The sequence below is a fragment of the Ornithodoros turicata genome, chromosome 7, assembly GCF_037126465.1.
Source record: "Ornithodoros turicata isolate Travis chromosome 7, ASM3712646v1, whole genome shotgun sequence".
NCBI lineage: Eukaryota > Metazoa > Arthropoda > Arachnida > Ixodida > Argasidae > Ornithodoros > Ornithodoros turicata.
The window spans coordinates 19,240,275-19,256,334 of NC_088207.1; the positions used below are offsets into that span (position 1 = coordinate 19,240,275).

The window sequence follows — 16,060 nt, forward strand, 5'->3', positions numbered from 1 at the left end:
CACCTCCGTTCTCATCAAACAAGTAGCTCAAGACAAAAGTCGGAGGCACAGTCGTGACGTAAAGCCTGCGGCAAAATTGGAAGTAGTTAGCGCCTGCAGTAACCTAACTACTCTAGTTAACTATTCGAAATAGTAGTTTAACTAGTAGTTGCCACTACATTTCTGCAAGCAGTTGATAACTACTTTTTAACTACAATCAGGTAGTTTAACTAGTAGTTTAACTACATGTAGTTAACTACTGGCCATCACTGCGCCTACCATTCTCTGTTGTCGACGATGCAACAACAGCGTGTGCCCACTTTGTCACAGATGCCAGGATTATTAAATAAAGAGTTAAATTACTGACAGTTGAGCAGTTTTACTAGAAATTGTACTGGCCAAAACATCCTCTAAATCACCTGGTCTAGTCGAAGGAAAGATAGGGGGAAAAACTGTTATACCAGACACCATTCCGTCGGCGTTTCAGGCCTTCGAAACTCACGATCACAACCATCTGATAAGGCGTGAGTTCGGGCCCTGTTACGAACTCACGTGAAGGCCGACATGGCGTATCGGTGAGCTCGATCATGCACATATTAGTGTACTCACCAGATAACATCACACTTGTAAACAGAGCAGGTGTGATGTTATCTGGTGAGTGCACTAACATCCAGCATGATCAAGCTCACCGACAGACACCTCTGGGGCCTTTTGGAAGTTCTCTTCGGCTTCGGAATCAGCCAGAGTGTACGAGACCGTCCCTTTAAAGGCGTAACACAAGGGTACCTTTATGCAGTCGTGGGTAAGTTACCAAAAAAGGTAACTATAAGTAACTGCAGTAACTACATTACACATTAACTAATTAACTAACTACATTAACTAAAGCGAACTATACATTACAGTTAGTCTGCACAAATAGTACCTAAGTGAGTTACAGGGCTACTCCTTTTGAAATGTAACTAGTTACAGATACAGTTATACCATTAAAGTGTACTTAGTTACTTTATAGTTGCATTTTAAGAAAAAAGAAGGTTCAGTAAATGTAACTCTAAACAAAATTGTTTTGGCATTTGTACTGTGCAAGCATAGATATACCATGTTATAAACAGAGGATTTCCCATAGGCCCTAACAGACCTGTAACTAGTTACAGTTGCAAACTGCTTCTAACTTAATCAGTACTACCCAAGACTGTCTTTATGCTTGAGCAGGAGAGTGCTACACCATTTCCACCAATGGTATGGAAATTTTCTCTAATCTAAGCACATAAAGTGCACCCTAACATTTTCTGATTCAGTGCAGGAAGCAGTGTGGTGGCATGTTTTTAAGCAATAGCAGCGTCAAGATGTGCCATAGTGGTATGTGAGTACATGTATCATTTCCTCCAAGGTGTGCGTGGGTGGATGCAGCAACAAGTGATGGCTTCAAAATTTCAAGCAGTGTAAGTGAATAAATGTAACCTATGAGTTGTTATAAAGAATATACCAGTTACTAAATTACACAATGTATTAATTTGAACAAGCTGTAGGGTAAATGAAATTTTCTTACTTGTGCACGCACAGGGTGTACGGTGAGACAGTGTTAATTATTAAAAATAAAAAATCCTTGGTATTTCTTAATTCATAAAATCACGTGAAAATTCCTAATCTACTGGGAGGCACACAAAAATTTTGCCACACACTGACAGTTTCTGCGACACATGAATTAAGCTAATTTTGTTCATTAACTCAAAAATTTGCCAAGCAAAAGAAGCATGTTTCTTCACAAAGAATAGTGCTACCTGAAAAAGGGGTTAAACTTGGGCTGGGCTGAGGGTTTTATCGTTTTTAACTAGTGCTACCTGTATGTGGTTAATCTTTGAGTTCAATTAACGAAATTAGCTTGATTAATGCATGACGCTAACAATAACTACCATAGTATGTGGGAAAATTTATTATAAGCATCACCAAAGAGATTACAAATTTTTATGTAGTGCAGCCTCTCTTTAAGAGTTAAATAACACTTTCTCACCGATCACTCTGCATATGACATGACCACGGAGTAATAGTCGTAACACAAGATGTAGCTAAGCGTCACGGTCGAGTGAATGTTTCATTACTAAGATTCAAATTAAAAAAAGATTCAATTCCTTGATTTCATTCATAAACCGGTCACTTTTACTAGATGCAAGTTGCCATTTTTGAGAAGGCCACCATTCCCTGGTTGACAGGGGATGCACACTGCTCCAGCTTAACACGAATAATGGCACACGCATACAAACGTGACAAGACGCAGATATGGACAGAAAACGCATCCTTGGCCATCCAGCGTTCTCCCTCTGCTCGTCATGAGTCATGTGCAATAAGAGGAACAGACTCGGGGGGGAAGGACCGAGTTTTATACCTCGAACCTTCTGGAATTGATACTAAATAAAAGTAAATAAGGTGAGGTTTAGTGTAGCCCCCTACTTTTGAGCCACGAGTAAGGATTTTTTGCTACGGGGCTTCTGCAATCTTTTTGGGGGATTTCTGCCGCAATGTGCATGTGGGTGTGCACGAAAAAAAAAGGAACGTGTGTGTGGATCATAAGAGAGTTGTGTCAGCCACCTTGGAGAGTGTTGAAACAGGGCGGTTCATCTGTGGAAACCATGGTGGGAAGTTTCTGAAGTTTGCGCGTCTTAGTGCGGCGTGTTTCTGTCTGCTTCCGAGACTGTGCCGACTGGGCAGCGGTCGTGGGACTAACGCAAAGACCATTAATCTGAGGGGGATAAAACCTGAGCGTCAACTCACTCACCACAGATCTGCCATGTACCCAAACGATCACCCCCCCCTTCATGTGGCACATACACACACACATTGCACTCGCAAGATAACGTATGCACAGGTACAGTGTACAGCATGGCACGAACTGGATGCTGAATGGAATGTGACTTCAGATTAAACTTGGAAGTGGTGAGCATATATATTCACATGAGAAACATCCTCACGGAACATTCTAGTGGACGAGAGGCAAGAAAACTGCTCATGGGGCGGAAGGTTTGCGAGGCCTCGAATTGAGCATTGGCACGGCGCCAGAATATCAGAGGAAGTGCACTGCACACGTAGCAGACGACACCGGATCTGTCGTCTGCTACAGAAGATCTTGTGGATGCGCCGCAAGCTCCTCGTGATTACAAGAGCACGAAAGGACGTGACGTTGGGGGGTCTCGCGTGGCGCCAGAAAGTTATGTTAGGGCCTGACTTTTTCGGGTTTTATTTCTGGCCAAATTCGGGGGATAAATATCGGGTGATATTTTTCATTTGAAAATTCGGGTGTATTCGGGTTAAATCCCGTTACGGCATATTCTGTCGTCAGGAATTCGGGTGTATTCGGGTGATTTTTTCTTGTTTAATAAAAATTTGTCTTAACATGGAACTAATGTTTAGCAATGTTATCAAACTTTATTTTAATGCACGCTTATGAGTGTGCCACGCGACCCGGATGTTTTCGGGTAGATTCGGGTTAAACCCAAATTTTACAGATTTCGTTCGGGGGGTAAATATCGGGCTGATACGGGTTTAACCCTAAAAAGTCAGGCCCTAGTTATGATGTTCTGCTCGTCTTCTCAGGGAGTATTCCGGGGAATGTCGCTCTTGTGAATACAAGGTACATGTATTGAATTTCGCAAAAAAACACTGTATCTTGAAACGTGCTTCCCGGAATAGAAGATGTCTTTCAGTGTCACGAGAGGAACCCATCAGAACAGCTTCCAGCGAGTGCCATGCAGTTCACGTCACACATTGCCCTCCTGAATGTAGAATACTTTTTGGCTACCTACCTACAGACTTCTGCTCCGGGGAATACGGGAAGATGCAAATAGCAATGGGGTGGATGGGTTGGCAGGAGGCAGGTGTGCACAACAGGGCAGGGTGCGACATTGTTTTCAATTGTTTTCGAAGGGGAGGGAGAAAAAGGTAAACACACAAAAAAACACGGGTAAGTACAATCGTGGGGTGGAATGGGCAACATAAGGTTCAATGAATGAGTGAATAAGTAACAGAATCGACAGACGGTGCACCCAGAGTTTCTTCGAAGACGGAGAGCTTGCGAGCTCGTGAGACGTAAATTACGGTACTTTGTGCAATCCATCTTTTCGAGTGTAACTATAAACTATAAAACTTAACTGTAACTATAAAAGCCACGTTATGACATAGTATAACGACGAAGTAAAGGGCAAAAGGAAAAGGAAACAAGGAAGTTATAGATACATTTGCAAGACAGGTACATAATAATGGTCTTGGATGGCGTCCTGACACAAATTTAATCAGTCTTGTTTGAGACACCTGTATTTATAAGATTCGTAAGACAGAAAGGGAATTAAAAAAATCGAAGCACCCAGTTTATTTCAAGGCGTGTTGCTCTCGAAAACCATAAACGCATCCCCCAAAATCTCAAGCTTTCTAGAAACATATAACTGAATTCTGAACCCTAATATATTCAAACAATACTGCTTTCTTTCAATCGTCTACCATAGCTGATCGATTTTATTAAAGCTGCGCGAATAGCAAAATTTGCATTTGCGTAAGGAAAGTACAATGTGCCCATGTAGGCTAGTAACTTCGTTGGCCGCAACCAATGAAGCAATTGTTCCACAGGGTGTCGAACCTTTAAGTGAATGCTACACATTGTTACGCATACAAAGCTTTCTTCACCAGTGTACTGAACCGGTACTGGTACACACAATTACGGTACCGGTACAGACAATTGCACTGGTACCGGTGGTACAGGTACTGGTCCACGACTGGATCGGTACTGTACCATTGTCTCACAGAGCCACAAAGTTCCCTTTCTCTGCAAACTCTGGATGCACGCAGTGTGCAGCTATGAGGATGCCGTCTGCAGGGTGGAAGCATAAACAAGCTTTTCGTATGTTCTGTTGTGAACAGAGTAAGTGGAGTCATGCTTACTAGTCAAAGGAACCAGTGTTTTCATGTGCTGCTGTCCATCACGGCATGCAACTGTACCCCGTGCCCCTTACATGCATGTGAGAGGAAGTCCAGCCAAACATCATGCTTTAGCAGCCAGCATGCACAACGGTAAGCTTACTTCGGTACACAGTACGATCCGAAACTGCGACGATCCTTCGCCTCACAAAAGGGAAGGGCGTTACACCTCAAGACGCGAGTACCCTTTTTTTCTATGAAGAACAAGCTTTGCGTGGCAAATGGTATGATAGTTTTACAAAAGTACCCCACATCCTATGGTTGAACTTACACCACACAAATTCATAATTAAAAGCACCAAACAAACACAAGACACACCAAGACACACAACAGGACACACCACACATGACGGTGCATGTGGTGCATCTGTTTCATGTTTGTTCTAGTCTCATTTGGCGCCTTTAATTACAAATCTGTACCAGCAGGCCCAGCATCAAGCTTTAACCCCAAAAATGCTAGGGAGCATTATAATTAGAGCCTGAAGTTTTAGGGTTTTACCCGATTCTTCCCCAAATTTGCACCCCGAATTGAAGGTTGCCTCTTAAGGGTGAAACCCGATTTTTACCCCGCAAATTGCTCTTACTGGGATGTCTGTAGGAATGCGCTAACTTACTTGTTTGGCAGCAAATGCAGTCACATCACCATTTGTACCACACCACTATAGTTAGTTTGAGTAGCTGAGCCTTCTCCCCGAATTTAACATATTGGGAGTTTTTTCACCCGAATTCGCATGAATTTAGTGCACGTGTTTATTCACCCGATTTTTACCCTCCGAATTTAGAAAAAAATAAAACCCGAAAACTTCAGGGTCTAATTATAATGTGTGTTACGAAGCAAGTGCTGAATTCTTTGTTTCACATGTTCAGGCATTACATGGAACATGTCATTTCCATGTGTCCCTCAGTGTTGTCGAAAGCCTTTCATGGCATAGAAGTTCTGTCATGCCATCAAACTATCAAACAATATCACTCCTGTGATGCACTGGAATTTGGTGCATGCACCGAAGTCGACCACACTGGGCAATAGTGCAGCGTTACATGTTACCAAGATCATGCCTCACATAATTTTTGTAGCCTCGAACTTCATTTATGGAATCGCTGGAGATTACAACAGGGAAAGCCTGAAAAACACCCAGCCACCTGAACTTTATCAAACTGATGTTGTCTACAAAAACCAACTGACTGTAACAAACTGATTTGATGTCACACAAACTTTTTCTTGCTGGCAAAAATGCTTTCCAGCCACGACATTTTTAAACTGATTGTAGATGTTTGCCCTAAACCGGTCGACATAGCGACCCTAAACGTGTGAATCTTCATTTGGAAAGTAGCGCAGCATAAGTGAGACCGCTAGAATGCAGTTAAGCCTTAGAAAAAGTCGCAGCAAAGCTGTAGCTGACTTTGTCATTTACATCTCGTCACATTGTTATCATGTTCTTCAATAGGTAACACGCATGGTCGTTAGTGGCACTCTAGTGTGAACACGTTAGTACCCCGAGCAACCAAACTCCAATTGGGTGCTACTCACATAAACTTTCCGGCAAACAAGTTTCTTCCAGAGAGTTCTCGTCCCCTTCAACTACACATTGAGAAGTAAGAACGGCATGCAGTCCGTGAAGAGTGCGCTACAGTGAGTGACATCCCAAGGATGATGCGCTTAGGCAAGGATCGTCGCATATCTTATCATAACTTATAAATAGACCCCGAAGTTTTCGGGTTTTATATTTTTCCAAATTCGGGGGGTAGAAATCGGGTCATTACATTGATGTTGAAAATGCATGCAAATTCGGGCAGAAAAATTACCATCAGACTGAGTTCGGGGAGAAATCGGGCATTATTGTAGAATAACCGTTCACTGTACCGTTTATCCAGAGTGCCAGAAGTAACGGGCAGTCGCATATTTTGTGAGAAACTAGTATGTCAATGCCTTGAGGTGCCTAGCCTAGGTGCAGTTTTGCAGGTAGAAATCGGGTTTAACCCGAGATAGGTGAACCTCAATTCGGGGTGCAAATTCGGGGAAAAATCGGGTTTAACCCTAGATAGGTGAACCTCAATTCGAGGTGCAAATTCGGGGAAAAATCGGGTTTAACCTTAAAACATCAGGGTCTACTTATAAATAGAGCCTGAAGTTTTAGGGTTTTACCCAATTGTTCCCCGAATTTGCACCCCGAATTGAAGGTTGCCTCTTTAGGGTGAAACCAAGATTTTTACCCGGCAAATTGCCCTCACTGGGATGTCTGTAGGAATGCACTAACTTACTTTTTTGGCAGAAAAATTCAGTTACATCACCGTTTGTACCAAACCACCACAGTTAGTTTGAGTAACTGAGCCCGATTTCTCCCCAAATTTAGCACACTGGAAGTTTTTTCACCCGAATTTGCATGAATTCATTGCACACTTTTATTTACCCGATTTCTACTCCAAAATTTAGAAAAAAATATTATCCGAAAACTTCAGGCTCTACTTATAAATAACATATTTGAGTGTTTCATAAAGAAAAAGTTTACTCTCTGGTAGAGGCTTTTGTTCTCACAGTGAAAGGCATCGGGCTTGGGGTATCACTCCATCGTATGCTACAACACGAAAGCAATCCAGTGACTACCTTAACATCAGAAGTGACACATGCGTTCAATGGCAACACTGGTACTCGCAGCAACCATGCAGCGAATTTAGAAGAAATGTGAGCCAATTCATCAGACAGGTTGATTCAAAATGTGATAACTACTTTACCGGTTTTGGTGGTGTGACAACAGTGAGAGCTTACAGCTAAGGTGCAGCCATTTTAAAATAAACTTTGCACGACTGGTATGCTGGCAGTTGGGTTCGTAGACGTGTGGTCCAGTGGTGTGAGGTTTACACACTTAAATAAAAGCCACAAATACTAACATATGTGTTGTGAGCATATTCCACACAATTCAGTGCTTACAAAAGAATGTTGCTTACTAGTCTTTAAAAGTGGCACCCGGTGTAAAACCTCTATGGAACGTATCAAATACCAGGCTCAAGCCATTCTCAAGGCACAGGTAAGCAGAGAAAGCGTGCATGTTCAGCAGAGCATGCAAAAGGATGCCATGAGTGAGAACAGTGTCTGCATGCAGCATTGGGACAGGAAGGGGAAGGGTATGAAAGGGTGTTACCAACACCAGCAAATCACCAACACATGGGACTCCCTCCAACTTTGATGCAACGTCCATACGAAGTAATGTTGTAAATCCTCTTTTGTTAATCATATGGTTATGTAACAATTATGTATTAACCATTAGATTTTAAGAAATGCCACTGCCAACTGCCGTTCCATCGCAACCACATTAGTAGGAGACAAAGATGATAATGCAGAGACCAAGAAAGAGGTTTTACAACATTGCTTTCTGAAAAGTATTGTGCCCTGGTGTGTCATTGCTGAAGTTGCTATGCTGTCCCAAGACTTCAGGTGTGCTATAAAGTTTGAAGCAAAGTACTCGTCATGTTCAATATGCGCTCATTATTAATGACTCGTTGTGTTGGATGAGTCACTGTTGGTGTGCAAGAGAATGAAACTTGTAAAACATATAGGCATGAGTGACTCTCATTGGCAATCACTCGTGATGATGTAGGGAACAGATGTATCTGCACTGAAGGAATGTGCCATCCTGTACTAGCTTTTAGAAGCAGCTGTACTGCCAAGTGTCTGAGAAGTGACAAAGTATTCAAAAATAAAAAAGAAAGTGCACCGTGATGGAATCTAAAATACTATCTATTCTATTGTGATGGCAATGTACCTTCAATGCAAGTACGTCTGCATACTGAAAATTAGGCACATAAAGTTATCTTCACACAAGCAACAAATTTCCTTAGCTGGTTGATCATGATGTGTTAGAGATCACACAGCTTTACGGTGAATTTTGTACACCGAATCTCGTGCACAACTTTCGGGTGTCATGACACGTTAGTGTACAGACACAATTTTTGCCTATTTATTTCTCACGTGCGAGGATCAGTAAATTAATTAATTGTAAGATCATAGTCAAGTTGAAGTGTACGGTAGACTTCCGTTCATGCGACTTCCGATAATTCGTTTTTCCGCTTAATTCGATCGAATTCGAAGGTTCAGTCAAATACCCGTATGTTTCTATTGATAAAAAAGTTTGTTATTTCGAACGTGAAATCAGCGCACATCGTATAATTCGATCGATGCGTCTGCAAACCAGGCACCAGCGTCGCCCGCACAGCACATAACAACGGAAAGTTCACCCTAAAGTTCAGGTGGTACATTGACAGATGGCGACTGAACAGTATCGATCCGTTATGATAACCACGAGTTTTTGTGCACCGTATGTTATCGTATTTGCATGCGTAAGCGATTGTGTTTGTAGTTCTGCGCACGCACAAAACAGAGCTTTGCGCATTGTGCAGAACAGTCACGCATCCCTTGCACACGCAAAGCCGATGGCGTACGATGCACTAAACCTCAGTCCACCTGGTGGTGGTTCGCGGTTCTGACGAGTGCCGGGCGAGGAGAAAACGCCTCCTTTTTTTCTGTCCGTATTTTTTTGTTTCATAATTTCACTGGGCTTTCGTTCGGGAACTGTCAGTGCAACAAAAGTCCGATCCACAACGTGCGCTCGGCGAGTTTCGATGACTTCGTTGAAGTTAACAACATCGTTGTCGGACATGTCCTGCCCGGGTAAGATGGCGGAAGCGAAACTGAAGACGATTTCTCTAAGAGCATTCAGTGTGTGTGTGTGTGTGTGTGTGTGCGCACGCATGCACGCACACTGCGAGCTCTCCACGAAATCGTCTTCAGTTTTGCTTCAGCCATATTGCGCGGGCAGGATGCGTCCGACAACAATGTTGTAGCGCGTGAGAGAAAGCTCTATGTGCAATGTTTCCAGATGCGCGTTTCAAGCGCGAACGACGGCAGAGGAATGCACAAAGGTGCCATTGACCTCTAAAATTTTTCCGCCTATTCTTTAATTCGATCAAATTTCGCGTTCCCGTCAGGGTCGAATTAACGGAAGTTTACAGTACAAATTCGAGGTATAAGCATGCTTTGTTAGCTCGAACAAAACGAAAACACATTAAATTAAGAACACAGAACACAGTATTTTTGCAGATGCTTCAAAGTTGCTTCCTCTGGGTAAAGCAATCCAGCAATTCGGTAAACCGCAGGGTTGCTTGACTTGCTCCACAAAAAAAGCACTCTCACAAGACACACTGAGCTGTGCCATCAAAATCATATCCAAACTGGTTGGCATTAGCCTTCAGATTCCAAAAAAAAAAACACCTTTCTATGATGATTATTAACAACAACTTTTTTTACTTTCCATGACATCTTCAAATTTTTAGTATCAGTATGGTAATCTGGATTTTCCAACAAACACTGCCATGAGTCTGTACGTCAGCAAGAAAGAGTTGAAAAAAGAGAGTGCAAGAATACTTGAAGTGACCTGACCTGGTCTGAGCTGGGAGATCGACACCTCTCCTGTTCCACAGCAGTGCTGTCGTTTGCTTGTAGTATTGCATTGCGTTTGGGTGATCGTGGCACCCTCTGGTATGGGTCAGATGAACCTGCAATAAATTTGCACCTTTTAGTTTCTCAGTGAAGCTCAAGTGATAGAATGCTGGTTTACGAAGTACCGAAGTACGAAGATTATTCATGATAGGCATCCAATGAAATTCACCGAGCTTGGGACTATTTCTTGAAGCTAGTAATTGTCCATTTCCTCACGGCCATACCATGTGGTTGTAGCAACCGTAGGTTGAATTTTGAGGGGGGGGGGGATTCTGAAATGCTTTATTTTTAACAGTATATTCTTAATAAGGAATTCCTTAGCATTTTTACTTACACGGGGATATTTCAGCGATTATTCTTGTGCGTTGATTTTTAAGCATATATTCTGGGAGATTTATTCGCAACAGTGACTACTGTGTTTAGTGACTAGTGAATAGTGACTAGTGTTACTTATGAGTTTATTCTTGAAAGGTTATTTTTTAGGGGTTTCAAACGGGATACACCCATTGAGCGTATTCTAGGATTCGCTCTATGGAAACGTTACCAGGACAAGGCCAATCAGTGAGCGACTTCTGGCGCAGACGAGACCAATCAGGGAGTGGCTGGAGGAACATTCGCAGCCTTGGTGACCGACCTGTGGGCGAGCGGGGATACTGGGGGACAACGTCTGCTGTGTGATCAGCTTGCAGAATGTTGTTTGTGGTTAGCGTCAAACATGTTTGCACAGCAAGGAGCGTGACACAGTGTTCCACGCAACATTGTCACATCAGAACTCACACTGGTAAGCAAAAGTCGGCGTATTTACTGCAGACTTTTAACTTAGGACGGTCGAGCCCGTTTATTACTTCTTTATTATCTTCGATAGAACGATAACTCCGATATTGCGATCGAATTGTTGGTTCCCGTCAGCTCTCCCATTGAACTAGGTGTAAACAAAACATCGATATAACGATCGCCGCGAAAGCGCTTGCTCGCATATAGCGATCGGAATCGTCCCGGCGGCCGGTAAAACGCGGAAAAATTAGAAAGCAAGATTGCACCATTTCACTGAAAACAAATTACATTGGCATTTTCAAGAGCCTTCGCCTCCGTGCCCACTAAAGTGAGAATGCAGTGCGTTTATCCACGCATGACTGCCGGGGATTAGATGAGTGCGTTGCAAGGCATGCGACTTCGAAAGGGTGGAAGGAGCTCGCGAGAAGTAGAGGAGGTTGCTCCCTCTCCACATCGTTCTCTCATCTTCAAGCTTTTTATCTTCTTTTGCTGCGTGCTTGCTACGATGGCGTCTGCGGTTCCGAGACGCTTTTTGATGAGGAAAGACGCGTGGCTCGACCCTAAGTTACATGCGCTCTACGGGTTTCGTACTGGTGCAAAACTACGTTGCGAAGTACCGCGGCTTCGAAAACGTGTATTGGCAGACAGTTGCGTGTCACCACCCAAACACGCGTCGACGGATTACCCATGGCGGAGGTGCGTTCTGATGGACCTCGCAGTCCCGATCATGAGAACGATGATGACTACGGCATTGGATGACAAGCAATGGATGAGGTCGTCGATCTCAAAAGGTGCGGCGCCTCACACGATATCGGCGGTTGTGTTATCAAAAGCTTTCGACGCACAGCTGAGTCAGCTAGATAAAATGCTTCTGTGGTCCAAACAAACGCGCATGTTCAGCGGCGTTCTACTTGTGGCGATCTACTTCGCGAACCCGAGCGGCAATTTCTCAAAAGCTCGTTTCTAACGATACTCTGATATAACGATCAGATTTCACGTTCCCGTCACTATCGTTATAAACGGGCTCGACTGTATATTGTGATGCAAATGCCAAGCAGACGACCTTGGAGACAAACGGTTGTGCTGCACTCCCATTCGTGTGCCTTGCTTACATCATCATGGTCTAAGCTGCAGTGGGAGCAGGAATCTTTAAAACTCGTTTATTTAATATGTAAGCTGTTTTCGGAAGAGTTGACCAAGTTGACTGTGAAGCGGTAACGAAACTTAACGTCTCGGTCCCATACATACGTTCCCAGGATGCGATAGTCCCTTTAAGTGAACACTTTCATGATGCCTCTCGAAGTTCCTTCAAGTTAAGTTTCCCCCGTAGATGGTTTTATATCGGAAAGACTCACCATACAAATCTGGCGTTCCAAGGTTTAGCACGCAAGTCTTCATGGTGAGATCTACAATGACTAGGCCACACTCATTTCCGTAAGCTAATCTGTAAGTATGAAACAGTTGCAAAGGCATTACAGAACTGATTGTTACTTGTCATTACACGTAACTGAGCACAAGTAAAACAATGAAAAAGCATATCTGTGTATTCTACAGCGTTCATATCCTCCCTTACATCATAACACTGTGCTTCTGCCTCAAGTGGTGAAGTTATTTCAGTAAATGTGCTAGGTGCAGACGATGACTTTGCTTGCAATCGAGTCTACCGCAACCTCAATGTTTGCCAGTTCAGCATCAACAGTGTCAGTAAGGTCACCACAACAAAATGCCCAATGGTCCATGGGGATTATAAAAAATCTGAAGGTTCTGCATCACTCTTATCCTGTATCGCCCGTTGTGTTGTGACTGCACTACAGTAGCCGAGCGATAATTCGGACTAAACACAAAACCGACTTTTCCATTTTTTGGATAAAACTGTTGACACCGTAAAACGTCGCATAGAATCAACATATTTCCATGTCCAATAATTGAGACAGTTCCTCTGAAGGCCTTCTTGATTATTCCTCCGATTTCAAAACTGCATTTTTGGGACTTGCAGCACCAGAGCGCCAGAAATAAAACAACGTGCACACACGCCACATACAGTGGACTCCCACTAAACGAAACTCGGTTAAACGGAAATTACGGATAAACGGAACGATAGGGTCACCATTGGTTGGTTTCCTATATATACAGTTGCCGACCGATTTTTCGGACATGCTCGATTATTCAGACTCGTTCGCGGAACGGCCGCGGGTCCCATAGAGGTGATGTATAAGAACATCCAAAATTTCGGACACCATGCAGCTCCGTCGCTCGATATTTCGGACTCTGTTTGCCCAACCCGCAAATTTCTCTCATGGGGTGACTGAAAACATTGGTATCATCTAAAATTCGTATTTAAAAAAAATCAACCAACTAAAATATTGAGGCAAAAAATAGGCAGTGATGATTGTTGATTTTCCATTCCTCTGAGTAGAAGAGGTCTGTCGTAGCACTTTTGCATCTTCGTTTTTGGGGAACGGCCCAGCACGTGTTGTCCGCCCGCGAGTCGCGCGGCAACGCTGTAAAGGGAGCTTCACCTAAAACACGCATGCGTTAGGTGAAGCCGGCTTGCGGACTTGATGACGGCGGTGCCTCTGTGAGTGTAGTTACAGTGACGGAATGTCGCTTCCGGAAATAGAAGCTGATGTTATCAGGCAGAGCTGGAAAGCATCGACGCGTTAGGAAAGCATCGACAAATTTTTCCAGCCTACTAGGGCTTAGTAAAGTTTATTTTGAAGCGAAATTCATTTTCTTGGACTGCTCGATTATTCAGACTCTTGCGCGATCCCCACCGAGTCCGAAAAATCGGAGGGCGACTGTACAATGATAAAAACCTTTGGATAATTGTAACAACACGTTTTATGTACTTCGGGTAAACGGAACAAAGTGGGGGTACCAAGATGCCGCCGAACCTAGAAGATTACCATTCACGTCTGGCAACCCGGGCGGAAGTCATAGCCAGTGCAATCCAATCCATCAGTCAATCTCATACAATGTTAAGCGTAGCCACAACCTACTAGATTATAACGACCATGTCGTGCGTACCCCTTCCCAGCGCCGCATTTTTGGAAGCTAGCGGTGGCGCTTCCCATCGTCCCAGTTATTGCTTCCTCAACTTCTACAATACTTTGTACTTCAGCTTACCTTAGTATTTCTGTAGAAGCGGTGGGCGTTCCACAGATGTTTCATTCAGAGGTTGATTATCATCATAATTCTACGCGTTTTCATAGGAGCTATCGCTGTCGTCTGCTACGGTAGTCGTACATACGCTTCTGCGCGTTCAGAACTCAAATTTCCATCGTACAATTGTGGCGTGCCGATGAGAAGCCCCCCTGGCCAATCATGCGGACAGGCTCCTCATAGGGGTTGCTGATTGTGACATGGTGGTTATAATCTAGTAGGTCGTGGGCGTAGCTCGCGTCCCATGTGTCTTCATGAAGTCTGTCTAGAAACAGCCACATGAAGGGGCTTCGCTTGCGTCAATGTTGCGGATAATTTGGGGACATGATCGCGAGAGCAAATCAAAAATAGAAACCGTGAAATTTGATATGCCAAAGTCAACGATGTCGTCATAGCAGGCCATGCATTGAAAGGTGATGTGGATGATGCCACATGATACTGACAGGTAATATCGGAAACCTTGATGCGGGAAGAGGATGCGCAGTTTGCCCGGCAGAACAGAATGATAAACCTCATTGTAGGCGATTAAGATGTGCATGAAATTTTTTCCAAGCCTTAGGCATGCAGGTATATTTTGTAAACAAATAGAAAAATGCGAAGAGAACAGCTGTTAGTCCTTTTTTTCCTTGTTACCTGCAGTAGTGGATGCTGATTACCTTGAAACAAAGTTGCATTTCATAAAATCCGTGTACTTTGCCTAAATGAAACTTCTGATAGATGGAACGATATTTCCATTCCCTTGGAGTTCCGTTTAAGAGGAGTCCACTGTATTTCATACTGACTATGACTGCAATTTCCGACATGACACGCGCTTGTGGAAAGGTGGAGCTTCGTGTTCAGAGCTTCACTTCAAACTTTCGTGTTCAGCGCTTCTTTCATTTCATGGCAAAAATCTGTGCACGCACCTCAAAATCGCTCCCTCGCTTGCGAGCAGCCTGCAACAGCTTTGTAATAAGCAGCTACGATATTCTAAAGAAATCTAATATTCGAACTTTTCCAAATACAGTTGAACCTCTCAATAACGAACGTCCATTTAACGAAATCCTCCGTTTAACGAAAAATTTCCGTTGCACGAGCGTGTCCCCATAGACGCCAATGTATTTTTGAGCTCGACTTAATGAAATACGTTCGTTTGGTCACCTCTATTTAACGAAGTCCCCGGGCTCTCCTGCGCGTGTCTTTACCCCTTAACCACAAAGAAAAGGAGGAGAAACTTTCCTTCTCCGTTGGTTTTACGCGAGTTTTCGTTGGTTACTTCGGTTGTCACGTGCTGGGGGCGCGAACGTGCCGACGTGTGTTTCGCCTCTGCCGGTAATCGGTGCGCCGATGCTGTGCGCCGCGACGGTGCGTCGCGCCGGCGCGAGGCTCTCTTCGCACCCGTTTTCGGACAAGAAAACACGCATTGCTGACATTTTTTGCTCACGCCTCGCGAAGTCTTATCTGCTTGTGTTGATGACGACGACAGTACATTGTGGTTTTGTGCCTTTTCATTACTTTTTTTTTGTTCGCGCCGCTAATGCTGACGGTGGTAAAATGGGCATGATGCCGCTGCCGTTCAACGTTCCATCGGCGCAGGCGTCTACGCGACATGTACCCATTTCTCGTTCTTTTCGGCGGCGTACTATTGTTCTTTCCGGACGTCATGAGTGAAAGTGAACCAAAGAAACTTCGATACGCGAGCGCGTAGGAAAAAGCA

General features: G+C 43.8%; 1 protein-coding gene across 4 annotated transcripts in view; it reads right to left on the bottom strand.

The window, feature by feature from the left end:
* The window catches only part of LOC135400279 (syntaxin-binding protein 5-like), an 80,300-nt gene that overhangs the window by 28,833 nt on the left and 35,407 nt on the right, over nucleotides 1-16,060 (bottom strand). For 3 of the 4 annotated variants that reach the window (XM_064632069.1, XM_064632070.1, XM_064632072.1), the window contains exons 18-20: nucleotides 12,558-12,646; nucleotides 10,369-10,484; nucleotides 2,563-2,713 (exon numbers count right to left, since the gene is read on the bottom strand). In XM_064632069.1, coding sequence (XP_064488139.1) covers nucleotides 2,563-2,713; nucleotides 10,369-10,484; nucleotides 12,558-12,646 — 356 coding nt within the window. The remainder of the gene's footprint in view (nucleotides 1-2,562; nucleotides 2,714-10,368; nucleotides 10,485-12,557; nucleotides 12,647-16,060) is intronic. The other variant, XM_064632071.1, reaches the window with a different exon arrangement.